Below are 15641 nucleotides of genomic sequence, written 5' to 3'. Positions count from 1 at the left end.
CATAAAAAAACTAAAAACTGCCTAATTCATTTTTAAAAAAAAAAAATATTTTCTCTAAATAAACTTAAACAAACGGGTCTGTATCAAGCCACAAACCAAAATGAAAATCAATGTTGGACGTAATAATTTAAGCATGTGCAGTTCACAATTCACACTGCACAATCTGAAACATCTTAGAAACAAGTCTACAACTGGAGAGTATTGTCCAATGCCATACGTGAATATAAGCATGTGCTATATCTTTACTCAACCAAGAATTGAATTGTGAAAGAACTTAAATAAGAAACATTTTATTACGCCTGAGCTAACCCAGAGAAGCTCACTAGAAATAATATGCTAAAGAATCAATGCAATTCATTTTCAAAAAAAAAAAATATGTACAAATTAATTATTTAACCAATCAAAATTATCCCCTCCATTATCACAAGCCATCTCATCAATCTGACAATTTGTGATTTGGTTGGTTATACCCGAATTTCAGCAAGGTGCCTTGCATTCTTAGCATCCTCCAAATAATTTGTGAAATTCAGGAAAAAGAACCCAGAAATTCACCAGCATTCACTTTATGTCATGAGTTAATGATCATGACAAGAGGGTAAGGGGAAAATTACCAGCTTGCCATTTTGACAATCTGATATCCCTACCAATCCCCAAAAGAAGAAAGTTCCCATCAACTTGAGAATCTGACACTCTCTTCTCTAATTGGAAACACTGAGCTCATCAATTATGATTCTCCATAAGATCAGCAAGCGTTATTTTTCCGCAGTTGCCAGCATCTAGTCTATCAAACTTCTCACTAACCTGCATGATGTCCTTCTCAGATACTTTTCCCATCTCCTTGAGCTTGTATATAACATATTCTGATTTACTGCATGTCCAAAACTCGGTATATTCAGCAAAAGCTTATCAAAATAAATTAGCACAGTTTTCTAGCTAGGATAAAAAAACAAAGAACATAATTCAAACCACTAAAGAGAAAAGAATGTCGGGACCTGAAGAAAAGGTAAAAAAATGAATTTGACATTTGGAGATTTAAAACAAATGAGACCCAACTACTATTAGGACATTACAGTAAGTGCATGTTTGTCAACAATCCACAATAAGAAAGAAGATATGGTCATAATAACTACGAGAAACAATGGAAATAATCTGCAAGCAGACATTTCAAAATTATATGTTTATCTCAATCAACCATTATGGGAAACAAAAAAAAAACCAGAAGAAAATCCATAGGTGATCAGCAGTCAAGAAAAGCAAAGCACAACATCAGGTTTTCCATTGTAAAAAGAAATTAATTAATAAAAAATGCATTATCTTGTGAAGCCTGGATAGAAGGGTGTAGGAAAGAAAGGCATTAGTTGGCTCACAGTTTTTTGACAAGACTATGACGTCTAATAAAATGCTAGATGCGTGATGAAACACTTTAATACCTATATATAAGAACAAAGGAGATAAATTAAAGGGGGAATTACAATCATGAACTATCATAATACGAAGTTATGGAAGAGGGTAATTGTGCAAATATTAATACAAAAGACTCACATTATTGAAAATCTTGAGGAGGTCATCCATGGAAGCAATATACTTAGTACAACAATTGATGAAGTGATGTCTAAGGAATCAAAAAACATATATATATGATTTTCATTTATTTGGAAAAAGGCATATATAGGGTTCTAAGAGAGGTTGTGTGGAATGCCCTAAAGAAAAAAGGAGTACATAATGCCTATCATGACAAGTGTGAGAATATAAGGTGAGTTCATAACAAATTTTCCTTCAAGCTAGCATCAAAGGTCAACTTTAAGCCCCAAATTTTCCTTCAAGTTAGCATCAAAGGTCAACTTTAAGCCCCTATCTTTTCACCTTGGATTTAGATGTTCTTACTAAGCATCATATCCAAGAGTTGGTGCCACGATACATGTTTTGTTCAGATGGTATAGTCATGGTTGAAGAGTCAAGAGAGGAAGTAAAAGGGAAGTTGGAGATGAAGACTGCAAAGACAAGTTATGGAAACACATGGAATGTAAGTTAAACAGGAGTCACATCAATCCTAACTTAAAGCTGAAAATCGGAAACCATAGCCTACCACAAGTCAGTCGCATGGCTTAAGTATCTTGGCTCCATCATACAAAATGATGGATAAATGGAGGGTGATGTATACTAGACATGACAAGATTAGAAATGAATGCACTATCCCTAGAGAAGATTTACAAAAGCCCCAATGAGGAGGTAGATTAGATGCAGAGTAGATCTATGATTACAGATAGAGGGAGGTTGAGAAAAACTATAGCAAAACCATTAGAATTTAGAAAGGATTTAGAGCTTGGTGGTTTGTATAAAGACATAATTCATCAAATAAACACTGTGACATTGTTTTATCCATGTATCCAACTCCTCCTAGTAGAAAAAAATAAAAACACTTTGTTGATGTTGTTATGAAGGCTAGATACTCCAAAAATGGCAAAGTATCGATGTTGTATATGGCATTTGACATCAGTACACACAAAACACTAATGCAAATCTAGGGAATATCATTTTTTTGTCATTTAATTGCTATGTTTGGAATATGGTGCTTATGTGATTTACTTCGCTAGATACAAGTGCTATGTATAAAGTTTATTTAAATGGCATAGTCTATGAGTAGGAATGTAGGAGACATGCACACCTGGGGAAAATTGCTTCCTCCAGGTTGGAAATTCGCATAGTCTAATAGGTGCCAGTGATTAAGCAAGTGCATTTTAAGATGAAGCAGTTGGGCCTTAGCTGGATGGGCCCATTTAGGGGTAGTTTTTCTGTTATGATCTGTAAACCATTTACTAACTAGTTACTATAAAAGGTGAATGATGGAATACTATTAGAGAACTTCTTCAGAATTAGAAAGTTGTGAGGAGTGGTCCAATCCTCTCAAAATATCTGGAGTGTGAAACATTCTCATAGGGAGATCTTGGGAATTGTTCAAACAGATGGGCACAAAAACTCAAGTACACACTGCATACCACCCTCAAACGGCCAAATAGAAGTGGTCAATAGGTGCTTTGATATTTATGTTGTTTTTCAGGGGAGAATCCAAAACAACGGCCTAACTGGCTATCCTGGGCAGGCTATTGGTTTAATACCACATACCCTAGTCCAAGCCCTCCAGGAGATACTTTTCCCTTGAAGGTAGAAGACGTTATTCGACTTCAAATGGAAGGAGAATTAGAATTCAGTGTGGGTGACTGGGTATATCTTAAGGTTCAACCTTACCGATTGAAACCTTTAGCAAGGTAGAGGAATGAGAAGTTATCACTGCATTACTATGGTCCCTGCAAAATCCTCCAGAGAATTGGTTCAGTTGCATACAAGTTAGAATTACCAGAGCATGCTCGCATCCATCCTGTTTTCCAAGTATGCCTACTAAAGAAGGCACTGGCAGCATTATCAGTGGAACAACCTCTACCACTAGTTCTAACCGAGGAATGGGAATTACAACCCCAACCAGAAGGTGCTAGCTGTTAGATATGGGGATCAGTGTGCAGACTCATCGGTGGGAGCATCTGTCTCCTTGTGAGCATTCGTGGGAACAATTTGCAGCCATTTAGAACAGTTTCCCTTCATTTCCCCTTGAGAACAAGGTGAAAGCTTTGGGGAGAGTATTGATAACAGGCCCATGATTAAGCAAGTGTAACTTTAGAGTAAGTAGTTGGTCCTCTGATGGATGCACACATTTAGGGGTAATTTTCTGTTATAAATTGTAAACGATTTACTTCATATAAAGGGGGAATAATGGGATACTGCTAGGGAACTTTTTCAAAAGTTGTGAGGAGTAGTCCAGACCTTTCTTGCTATTTCTGTCACAAGTTCTATCGTAGTTATTCAATACTACTTTAACAGACAACAAGAAGGTGGATCAGCACATGTTTCTGCCCATATTTTTATGTTTTCATTATCTCTTGTCCTGTAACTAACATCAGTTAATTCCTGATTATTAACATGAAATATTTCAGGTCTTGATACGTAACATGCAGGTATCAATGATGGAGACAGGTGAATAGAATGGATGTGTTCCAAATATCGTAAACCACAAGGGCCGTTTGGTTTGAGAAAACACATTTTGTTTTCACCTTTAATTACATAATTGTCACCTGGTTTTAATTTTGTTTTCTATTTTCAAAAGTTTATATAGGAAATAGTAAAAAAAAATTATTGTTTTTTGTTTTAACTGTTTCTATACAAGCTTTTCAAACAAGAAATATTGTGAAAATAGAAAACGAAAACAAAATGTGTTTTCTCAAACCAATGGTCCCTTAACTCCATGTGGGTGGACATTACTGCAGAGCAGGGGTTCAAAACCCTCTAGAAGCACCTTATGGTCAGATCCTGGCCGCCAATACCCAAGTGGAGACTACTCCTGCACCACACCCTAAGAAAGTTTAAAATACAGTAGAATTCTTGGGAATTTGCCTCCAAAGGAGTCCTCATTCACTCATTGTCTTCTACAACTAAATATATAATTTTTCTTTGGATTAGTGGGATCAAGATGTAGCTGGAGTCAGAATGATGCAGTACCAATATTATGAGATAAGATAATAGAACACAAGATAATGCTCTAATTCATTTCTGAAGTAATACAGGAACCTGCAGTGTATAATGTATAGCTATCTGGCTCTAAGCTTAAACTCACGACATCCAACCTAACGAGGAAAGTTTCACATAGAAACAAACAGTAACACTAATGTGGATAACCATGTTGAGCAAGTAAAGCATGAAAACTACTGTAATAGCCCAACCACAAATACACTTCTTGGTTAATAACTGTATCATCTAGTTTTCTGATTTTATATCTACAACAAGAAGAGGCCTAAGAAGTAAAACCATATACCAAGCAATCACACTAACACTAAATAATATTAAAAAAAATTAAAATGCATACTCTATACATTAAATGATGATTGACTACAAGTTGGTGAATAAAATGGTAAAAACTACTTCAGATAACTAGGCAATTGCCTCCATAAATGGATACCTCAAAGGATAAGATTGGACAGGTAAATATGATCAGAACAATCAACATCCATACATGTGATTTTTCAAAGTCTTGCTGGTAAACAAAATAAAAGGAAATCAAAGAACTCCAAAAAATTACAAAATGTTTGACAAACAAAGTTCTTAATTTTTTCAATAGATGCCTAAATTTCCATCATGACATGCCTTGCTCTAAAAACACTAAATTTCCTTGTCAACATCATGCAGCAATTCTGTTATACTCCATGGTTACAATATGTCTTACACAAAAAATTGACATTCAACTACAAATATTTGTCCTTAATTGAATAACAAAAGTTTAAGATATTATCAAATCTGTAAAAGAAGGAATTTAATCTTTTGTTTAAGTTAAACTTTTTTTGTTCTGTTTTTACTTCTTACATCATATTTTATATTACTGAAGAAAATGCCAAAAGTATAGTTGATATCTCTAGGCATTTAAAATTTCATACTTCAAGAGATGGTCCATGATGCATTTAATAAGTCATGATTTGAACCAAACAATGGCAAAAAATGCTGGAAAAGTCACAAATGGAAAACTAGAGATCTGAACTTATTGGAATGATGACATGACATTGGAGGACCGGTAACAATGACCAGAAATTATTTGAAACACATCGGAAAAATTCACGTCAGAGGAGACAAGAACCTGAAGAGAAACAGAGATGGCATGCCATATATAACACATCAGTAGAAGAAACCAATGAAAGAGATGACCAGAATCAAGAATACAACCAATGACAAAAAAAGAACATGTAGTTGAGGAGATAAAAGACCCGAGATGTCATGGCAATGGAAGAAACCAATGAAAGAGATCAGCAGAATAAAGAATACAACCAAGAACTACCAGAAGGAGGACACGGTAGGCAGAAAATTTTCTGAAACACCGATAAAATGCATGTCGAAGCAGTGGCGGATCTACATGGAGAGTAATGGGAGCAATTGCCCCCCACAAAGTAAATTCTTTTACAATGAATATTTTTTTTGTCCCCATAATAGATCTTGTCCCCATAAGATAATTTTTTTTGATAAAATGAATGTAAATAGTTGTAAAAGATAAAAGAGAGTAAATTGATACTAATTTTATCCACTTTATCCTTTTAAATTTTACTGTTTTTAATTTATTATTATCATTTTTAATAAAGCTTATATAATTTTTTGTTTCAGAAAATATTAGACTATTTTTTGCCCCCAGTTAACAAAAATTCTGGATCCGCCACTGTGTCTAAGGCTAAGATGGAGATGGAGACAATCAGAATGAAACACAATCGGAAGAAGCCTGGACTTGTAGGAAGGAATAACATAGTGCAAGGGAGTTAAAACATTGAAAGATGTCAAAGGGTTTAACATGACATAAATGCCTAGTAATGATTAATTGGTTCTTTTTTATTTCCTTTTATTGATAACACAGTACAAGGGAGTTAAAACGTTGAAAGCTCAATTCTACAATCAATGTAACAAAGCAGTGAGAAAAAGAGGAACAGAGTGAGTCCAAGAATTTAAAATTTAGTCGGGGTAAATTTTAGTTAATATCTCTAGGCATTTAAACGGATGCTAAATTCATACTTCAAAAAGCGGTCCATGATGCATGGGGGTGGGGGTGAGGTCTTGTGAATCTAAGTAACTAAGTAGTAAATACATTTCAGTGCACTAGTTTGATGAACAAAAATATCAATTGATGCCAAAAATCACTAAATTTCTATGCAATTGAAATGAATGAGTCAGTACCTCACAAAGCCATTATTGTCAATGTCTGCTGCTAGAAACTCAGAAACAGTCATATCCTGACCAAGAATCCACTTTGCCATCCTCCTATGACGCTTATCCACTCTGGCCTCAGCCAGATAGAGAAACGCCCGGGCCACAGCAAGCGTCGACACAAGCAACCAAATCGCAGCAAAGATCCGACCGTGCATGGTCTTGAACGCGTGGTCTCCATACCCAACCGTGGTAACCGACATAACCGAAAGATAAAACGAATCCAACCATCCAAGCTTCTCCACAAAATGCATAACCCCCACACCTACCCCAGTACAAATCACCACAACCCCCAAAGCCAGCGCCACCTTCAACCGAATCCTCATCCTCCCTTTCTTCACATCAATTATATAAGACTTTCCATCCTTCTCACCCCTCCTCCCCTTCACCGCCGTCAACATATGATTCTCCTGCAAATCAAGCACATAGCTAACCATCCCACTCAACAATATGTCTATAAATCCAAACCCCACCAACACAAACAATATAGAGAAAAGCTTAGTGGCTGTACTATTGGGAGTGATGTCACCATACCCTATTGTGCACATTGTCACTATACAAAAATACAATGCATCAACTACAGGATGAGTCTCGGTGGCTGTAAAATTATGACGATTGAACCAATAAATGACAACCCCTAATGCCAAATAAAGAGCAAGAAGAATAACACCCTGGCGGACAATACTCTGGCTGGCAAACTGGGGTCTTTGCACGGCGGTGTGGGGGTTGAAATCGCTGATCACGGCCATGGCCGGCGCGGTTTTCGATCGGTGAAGGTTCGTTTTCCGCCATGACTCGTAATTGGGGTCAAGGAGCCAAGAGTTGAGCGGTTGCTGTTGTTGGGAATCAAATAGTGGCGGTGATGCATAGTCCTGTGAGTTTGAAGAGGAGGGGCATTTTGGGGAATTGTAAGAGAGTGTTAAGGCATCAGCCAGAGGTGAAGGGTCTCTTGGGGAAGCAGAGGAAGGAGAAGGACCAAAGATGAGACGGTCCTTGAATTCCGAAGGGGTCATAGGAAGAACGATTTCGTCGTGTTCTGGTAAGGGGCATAGTGGTGGAAATGGTTGAGGCTTCTTTCTGGGGCTGAAATATGGGAGCAGAGGCTCCTTTTCCATAAGGGTACCCGAGTTTGGGGATTCAGAGAAAGAAAAATGGTTCCACGGAGGCAAAGGCGATGGCTTTGGAAGATGGAACAGTTTTGAGGAGATGGGTCGGTTTCGGAATGGAGGGAAATTGGTTGTGGAAATGCAGAGAGAGTGATTTGTGTTAAGAGAGCAAAGTGAGGGTGGAAGTTATAACAGATAGAGAAAAGAGAGAGACACAGAGATTACATGACAATGGGTTCGGGAATGAGGACACGCGCTTCTTCGGGCAAGTGCCCCAACTTTTTTTTCTTTTAAGTTTTCATGTGTGTCTTCTTTTACAATCAATCGGACATGATTGAAGTAATTATGATTCACAAAAAAAATGATAGCCAAGTGTTTTATTATTCATAGTGATTGAAGAGAGGTATTGGAATTTACAACAATCACCTTATATATTAAATTTAGGCTGAATTATATAATCAATTTATACAACAATCCACTTACGCATTCTTATCTATCAACTCAATTCTGCAAAAAATTTATGTTAGATTAGGTTTTTTTTAAAACAGAGCATACCTAAGTTTATTTGACTAAAAAGTTAATTAGGCCCAACAGACGATTTATTTAATTTATAATATTTTTTTAATATTATTATATTAAAATTGTTATAATGTCTCAAAAAGCATTTTTTTATAGCTTATACTCAACCTTCATTTGTCAAAATTAAAGGAATAAAGTCTAGTGAAAAGAGTCCTTAAAAAAATGTAATGAAAAAAGAGTTAGCATTCCATAATTTAGTAAATCAAGACTTGAATCTCCAACTGGAAACCATTGGAGAGATGTCCAGATGTCAACTGGTCCTCAAATAAGACTCTCTCTAAATCAGAATATAATGTAAAAAAAAAAGTAAAAAGAAACTATTATTTGTGTGGTGGTCCAAAACGATAAAAATGGTGATATATTGGGATAAGGCAGCTTTAAAAGTAATGCTAGTATGGTAGCTTGAGTCATGGTCATGTGAATGCGAAACGGAAGGGGCAGAAAAGGTCGCAAACTTTGTGATCTGATTGCAACATAGGAAGATAATTTATCTATTATTTGTTGGTTAGGTCATTGGCGAGAGAAGAAGGACACCGTCGTTACGTTGCATTAGTGGCCATCCCTGTCTGCATGATTTACGAGACAAAAATGAAGGAATATATTGTGACACCGTCAACTTATTTAACGCGGCTTTACATTAGTTTGTGTTTAAAATAATCATTTTTCTATGTCTGTTTATCCGCATAAAAATTGCAGCTGATTTCGGAGGGATATATATGCGACATTTGGTTAAGCATGTGATTATATTTTCAACTATAGTTTATGTCTTTTTTTTTAAAGCAACTATAATTTATGTCAATTACGTAAAAGACGTATAATTTTCACTTAATTCCAAATTAAGAAACTTTCCTTAAATATACACTATGTATATCATGATTATAGCACAGGAAAATGCATAAAATATATTCATCGCATTCTAGATTTATGAATTATGTAATGAAACTTTTAATTTTACCTTATTATAATGTTTAAGAATAGTGTCGTTTGGGAATACCTTACTTCTTAATTAGCGGGCTGGTTGGATGCAATGCAAAGAGATATTAGTTAGACCCACAAATCTAGATATTGACATTTTGTGATACCAAAAAAGTATGTACAACTCAATCCAGGTAGATCAAGTGATAAACTTTTCGTGGTATTTTATTATCAGACTAAACTATTTTGCAAAACCATACAAAATAAGATTTTTTAAATTACTCTTGGTCGTATTTTATAAACTCTCGGTGACTCTGTGTATTCTATTCCTCTTAATTATAACCATAAGTCGCGTGATTTGCCTTTCTTGACTGGAAAAGAACCTCTCATTAGATTTCTTCTTTTACGGAAATCCACAAAACTTGTCAAACGATAAAATAAACCGAAAACATATACATTATTGAATGGTGCAGATACAGTTGTCTGTTAGCGTTATATAGATAGGATGCTAATTGTTGTTATACGTATACATCTGACTTGAATATTTATTTATTTGAGTATGAATAAGTCTGCCGAGAGCAGAACCTCACAAGTCACAAAAAGATAAAAATCTCTCACAGCATATACAGTAAACGTCCATTTAGGTCAAAGATAGAGCCAAAATTCGTTTGGTCCAAAAATGAATTGTGTAATTACTAGAGTGTGTTTGGTTTTATAGCGAGGATAATGAGAATTGATTTTGACTGTAGTCAAATATGATTTCATTTAAATTAGATTTTTAGTTATTGATTTAGCCTCAAACTTTGATTTGATTAATGTTGTGTTTGGTTTAAGGATGTAAATATAAGATAATTTTTTAAATTAAAGAGTAAAATATGTGGATCCCAAATGAGACATTGAGATCCACCAAATTTCTCTCATGTTTTTCTTCTTTATCCCTAAACCAACTCAAATGATATCAAATTCCTATAACTAAAAAAAACTTGTAGTTTATTTTTCAAAATCCAAATCAATGTTAACCTGATATTTCAATAATCAAAATTACAATTTGCCCTTATTCGTGACAAAAACCAATAATTTAATTCTAATTGATTATGACAGCACTCGAGAGGCGATGACCAAAGTACTAGGGCTGGAAGGGACTTAAAGGTTAAAAAGAAAAAACCAAAAGTCCATAATAACCTCCTTTTTCATATTATTTAATGTTTTAAAATGTCAAAATAATCTAATCCAACTTAACTAGTCCAACTAAACAAGCCGAAAAACAAGTTGGATTAAATTGGGGTTCTTTCTTCCTGCACCCCATATAACTCGTTCTATTCCTCCTTTTTGTTTTTATTATTTTCAAAAAAATAATACCCTTCTTTTATTTTATTTTTTTCGATATACTAATGTTTACGGATTAACAAATATAAATTTTATCAAAGGGAGTGATTACAGATGACTTAGTTCAAAACCAAAATGTCATTAATCCAGATATCTTTTTCTAGAATAAAATTATTGTAGTATGGAAAAAATAATCCAGAGTAATGACATCTTTGTTTCATACTAAGTCATCCGTAATCATATTCATACCCCCTTGTTTGATAAATTTTGGATTAGAAATTTTGAAGTGTTATAATCCGTAATACTCAATCCAGAATTACTTTTTGTTATGGAATATCCTTTCTAACAAATTTTGTTACGGAAAACCTTTTCCAGAAATTATAATTGTGTTCCGGATTATGTGTTTTGGAACACATGGGAAAAAAATCATATTCCAAAATTATCATTCTGAAAGTTAGGGAGACAGGCTAAAATGATTGCAAAATGCTGTAACTAAAAAAAGTCTTTCAGAATTGTTATTCCAGAAATTTTTATTTACGAAACACGAGCATATGCTAAAATGATTCCACAAATAAACTCAATTTCTGCTCACCCTTTCGGTACATAAACTCTCAGATTTGGATCTTCTAAAGTGTGATAGATTCCCTTTAAAGAATAAATATTTACAACAATTATTTTCTTTACTGAATATTTACAAATTACAACAATTAATTAAAAAATCAATAATGGAAAATCATTATAAAATCAAATACATATATAATAAAATATAAATTTAATTACAATCTTAACGACTTTTTTTTTATCAATGATTATTTTGCTTTATTCTCTAAAAATGCATTCCCTCACTTCATAAAAGTCAAATCCCTAAAAATCTCTACACTAGCTATATCATAATTGCCCATCACCAAAGCTGGAATAAAAAAGATCAATTCATGAATATAAAAAAATCAATTCAAACCAACTTGAGCCTTAAAACAATCACAAGGATCTTCCACCATGTCTCGTTGAATGCAGCACTAAGGGTGTCTTGTGAAAGGAAAATAAAACCAAAAAAAAAATAAAAAATTATTTCGTGGAACATAACAACATGCAATCTGTGAGATGCCATCCACATGCTAGAAATTGTTTTGCAAATGAATGTGTCAAAATGATAATAAAAAGCTTTCAAGTATTTTAATTAGGAGGCCTGGCAAGGCAACCAAAATTTCAATCTGAAACAGATATATTTCTCAATCCACTTATACAATACTTAGTAAAATATATAATAAAGCATGAAATCAATACTCAAGGCACACCGTTTAAAGAGACAGTGAAAGTTAATCATCATCCTCAAGAACACTTCGACGCCTCTGTATCTGAAATGAAAAAAGAGAATGGCATAGTAAATAAATACAATACTTCAGAAAATGAGAATAGAAAATGAAACAAATTTTCTACAACTTACTGTAACTTTTGTCTGCCTTGTTGTTTGGTTGTTTATCTGCTCCAACAGTGATATGAGTCTTTCCTCAGAAACCTAAATATGTCATTATTAGATTGGAGGCATGGTAGATGAATTGATATTTGATACAATAATGCTTCATATGGACAAATTACTTTAATTTTCCAATGGGACTCGCCACATATAAGCAAATTTTCACCTGGAATTTCTCACTCCCACTTTTTTAAAAGGGATTTATAAGCAAAAACACGTTAAGCAAAATATAGCATTACTAGCCGAAACTACCAAAGGCAAAACCATCATCCAACAGATAATGCACAGAACACCATTAGAACTGTCAAATAGATTCTAACTTCTAGCCAGGTAAGCCTTGGAAACAGGGTTCAAATCTCAGAAACAGCCTCTCCATTTGCAGGGGCAAGCATCTACCCTCACCAAACCCCACCAGGTGGGATCCTCTTGTATTGGCCATCCCTTGATACACTTATACCTAGCAAAGTGACTATTACAAGATGCAACACTGATATTCCATGCAAGTTACACGTGAAGATGAGAACACTAAACCTCTAATATTGAAAAACTATATTAGACTATCTGAGGAAATGTCACCAACTTTTTTATAAATCCTATTTAAAAACTGCCACATGCATGCATAGCATGCAATTTAAAGATCGAGGACCTTTTATCGATTGTTCAAACAAATAAATGGTACAACTAGAACCTCACCAATTCAATTAAAATATATCACACAATAAAGTTCATTAAGTTTATATTAAGAATATTACCAACAATTGATGACAAGAGTAAGAAAGCTTCAGCAGAAAACAAGATCCAATATTATACCTTTTCAGTTATCTGACCCATCTGAGCAGCTCTCAATATAAAATCTTCAACGCCCCTTGCTTTCTCAGGTTTCACCAAAGCAATTCGAGCAACTGCATATAATGATAGAAGAAATTTGAAATAATGAAAGAAAGCTAATAATGTGTAGCCAATTGATTTACTAAAAACACCTTAATAATATTCAGATGACCAAGGAGGTCCCAAACAACAATCAAAGCCAATTATGACAAATAAATCTTATTATTTATACCTAATGCATACCACACAATTGTTTCAATTCCACACTCCATATTATTCCTAATTATTTGTTTCACAAAGCAAGACTAAATATTCAGCTACAATATGCAAAAAAAATGAAACAGCACAGTCGAAAATGCAGTGTTGAAATCTTAAATGGACAGAGTGAAAAAATAAACTACAACTGAAGCAACTCCTATCAACCTATGGCATATTCAGAGGATACTTACCAAGTACACAGACTGTGCACATATGGGCAAAATAAGAACTGAAAGCAAAGGGATAGAGAAAATGCAAGAAATTTCTTCTTAAACATGCTACCAGTACCAGAGCAGTCAATACTTTTTTTCTTTTTGGGTGAGGGGTGTCAAAATCCGTCAGTGAGTCTGAAACTCCTTTTAAGTTTTCCAACACCTCATATATCTTGGATGGAAATTTATTTAGGCACAATATCTACATAGTAATACCCACGTGTATATCTTCTTCAATAATGTGCATTTTGGTATGAATTATGGAGGAAGACTTTAGTCACAACAAGATTATGCAGAATGAAATGGAAATATAACATCTAGTAATGATATCTTATATATCCTTATGTTTTAATGCATGTTTTATGATTGTGCATCTACTATATATAGTTTGCATTTTGTCAAAATACCTCCCCATACCAGATATGGTACAAATACAAAATACAAAAGAGTTTAAGAAAACTATACGCCTATAATAATATATAGCATTAACAATAACAACTATGTCCCAGATATGTATCACTACATTCATTGTTGCCTGCATAACTAAAAGAAGAATTGAAATTTTAACTTATGCTATCATAAACCACAAAAGATTCATTTTTATCTTCTACAAGCAGTACAGCACAATACTTTTAAGACAAACATAACCAGACCAAGTTTTAAAGGAAACAAGAGAGTCATTCAGCAAAATAGCTCCATAAACTTACGCCTTTCTCGCGCTTCAGCAGACAATATCTGACTAAGCATCATCTGTCTCCGTTCCTCAGCCTCCCTAAATTAATTGTTTTTCCATTCATATCAATAATTGGTTTTACTCTCCAAGGGCAAGGAAAATAAATAATATGAAAAATAAACAAGTTTCCGAGGTAAAATAATTAGCTTAATAGAACAAGAAATCTATATTCTATAGCATAAACTAACTGACCTCTTTGCATCATCCTGAGCTTTCTCCTGTTCAGGGTTCTGTTGATTTCCCTGTAAATTAGCAAATACAAACATAATTACAAGCGAATTATCACTTTCTAAGGTGAAAACAAAAAAAAATTAAAGAAAAGTAAAACGAGAGATCTCTGATTCTCTAACCACGCCACCATGGCTAGCCATAAGCTCCTGCAACCTTCTCTGTCTGATTGCTTCCAACTCAGGATCCGCCTGAACCAGAAAAAAATAATAATTAATTAAGAATTATGAAAATTTGCAGAACCCAAAAGAGTTGCAAAAAGCTAGTTCTATGAGAGAGATTCCATTGAGTGCGCAAAGCCAGAAGATACTAATTACTCGAAAATTTCGTTGATTGGTTGACGAGAACGTACCATTTGGTTGGGTGTGCAGAAGAAACCCTAGCGGGTGCTCTGAGGCTGATGCAGCGGGAACAGGAAGAGGTCGCGTTAGCAATAAGCGATTGTTTGGGGATGTTGGTTCTATTATTTCCACCAACACTCCACGGTATTAAACCAATACTAGCTAGGCACTTCATGGCCTTTTTTTTTTTTTCTTCGTTAGAATTAATATGAATTTTGGTTCACTATATTATGCAATGATTTGGGATATTAAGTTTTATTTTAATTTTTTATATTTTTGAAATGTATTATTTTAGTTTTTTTTAATTTTTCTTTAAAAATATTAATGTTTTTTTGTCAACTTTAAAATTTTAAAATAATTTAATGATACTTTTAATTTATTATGTTTCAGAATTATTTCACTTTAGTATATTATATTTTACAAATTTTATTTTGATTCTTTATATTTTTTTTAATGTATCATTTTGGTATTTTTTTAAAAATTTTTCACTAGAAACATTAGTCTTTGCGAGTGTTTTTAATTTTTAAATAGGTAAGTTAACACAATGACGACTAAAAGTTATCATTATTTTTTGTTTAAAAATTAAAAATCACTAAATAATGAATAAATGATAGATTTGAAATCATGAACAACAAATCATCATCATTATATTATTATACCTTCTCATCATTACCGCCAACAAAAACACATTGATGAAGGCAAAGAAAAAGACCCACAGTGCTTGGTTGTGGATGAGATGTAACTGGTAAGGTCAGTCAAAATCATCTTCCAATGAAATACATTGTTTGGTCTCTCTTTGTATTGCTTATTTTTTGGTGAGGAATATAAGAATTTTCAGTAGTTCCAAGATATTATGTG

General features: G+C 33.9%; 2 protein-coding genes across 7 annotated transcripts; both read right to left on the bottom strand.

Annotated features, from left to right (window-relative positions):
- Positions 1-274: 274 nt before the first annotated feature.
- On the bottom strand, positions 275-8245 carry LOC100804249 (two-pore potassium channel 3). Of its 5 annotated transcripts, none has more exons than XM_006584952.4 (3): positions 6754-8245; positions 4346-4390; positions 275-868 (listed from the first exon to the last, which is right to left on the bottom strand). In XM_006584952.4, the coding sequence occupies exons 1-3, from the start codon at positions 7896-7898 to the stop codon at positions 721-723; spliced, it is 1338 nt and encodes a 445-aa protein (XP_006585015.1). In that variant the 5' UTR covers positions 7899-8245; the 3' UTR covers positions 275-720. The 5 variants fall into 5 exon arrangements, with proteins under 5 accessions (XP_006585015.1, XP_003531079.1, XP_040873956.1 ...); XM_041018022.1 differs by having other exon boundaries at positions 849-868; positions 4292-4390; XM_041018023.1 differs by lacking the exon at positions 275-868 and adding an exon at positions 1368-1430.
- A 3612-nt stretch (positions 8246-11857) lies between these two features.
- LOC100305716 (uncharacterized) lies at positions 11858-14977 on the bottom strand. Of its 2 annotated transcripts, none has more exons than XM_006584410.4 (7): positions 14795-14977; positions 14565-14633; positions 14407-14456; positions 14189-14253; positions 12994-13085; positions 12154-12225; positions 11858-12064 (listed from the first exon to the last, which is right to left on the bottom strand). In XM_006584410.4, exons 1-7 carry the CDS (start codon positions 14795-14797, stop codon positions 12026-12028), a joined length of 390 nt encoding a protein of 129 aa, XP_006584473.1. In that variant the 5' UTR covers positions 14798-14977; the 3' UTR covers positions 11858-12025.
- Positions 14978-15641: the final 664 nt, after the last annotated feature.

Source organism: Glycine max, chromosome 8, assembly GCF_000004515.6.
Source record: "Glycine max cultivar Williams 82 chromosome 8, Glycine_max_v4.0, whole genome shotgun sequence".
NCBI classification, from domain to species: Eukaryota; Viridiplantae; Streptophyta; class Magnoliopsida; order Fabales; family Fabaceae; genus Glycine; species Glycine max.
The sequence above is the reverse complement of the archived record's forward strand: the minus strand, read 5'-3'. Positions and strand labels throughout refer to the sequence as shown.

Excerpts from the sequence above, each read along its gene's own strand:
- LOC100804249 (XM_006584952.4), bottom strand. The coding sequence starts at position 7,898 with ATGGAAAAGGAGCCTCTGCTCCCATATTTCAGCCCCAGAAAGAAGCCT. Across the intron at positions 4,391-6,753 it reads GACAATAATGGCTTTGTGAG|GAGTAGTCTCCACTTGGGTA; the intron begins GTACTGACTCAT and ends GGTGTGGTGCAG. Across the intron at positions 869-4,345 it reads GGCCAGGATCTGACCATAAG|TAAATCAGAATATGTTATAT; the intron begins GTGCTTCTAGAG and ends TTGGACATGCAG.
- LOC100305716 (XM_006584410.4), bottom strand. Across the intron at positions 14,457-14,564 it reads TGGCTAGCCATGGTGGCGTG|GGAAATCAACAGAACCCTGA; the intron begins GTTAGAGAATCA and ends GCTAATTTACAG. Across the intron at positions 12,065-12,153 it reads CAAGGCAGACAAAAGTTACA|ATACAGAGGCGTCGAAGTGT; the intron begins GTAAGTTGTAGA and ends TTTTCATTTCAG.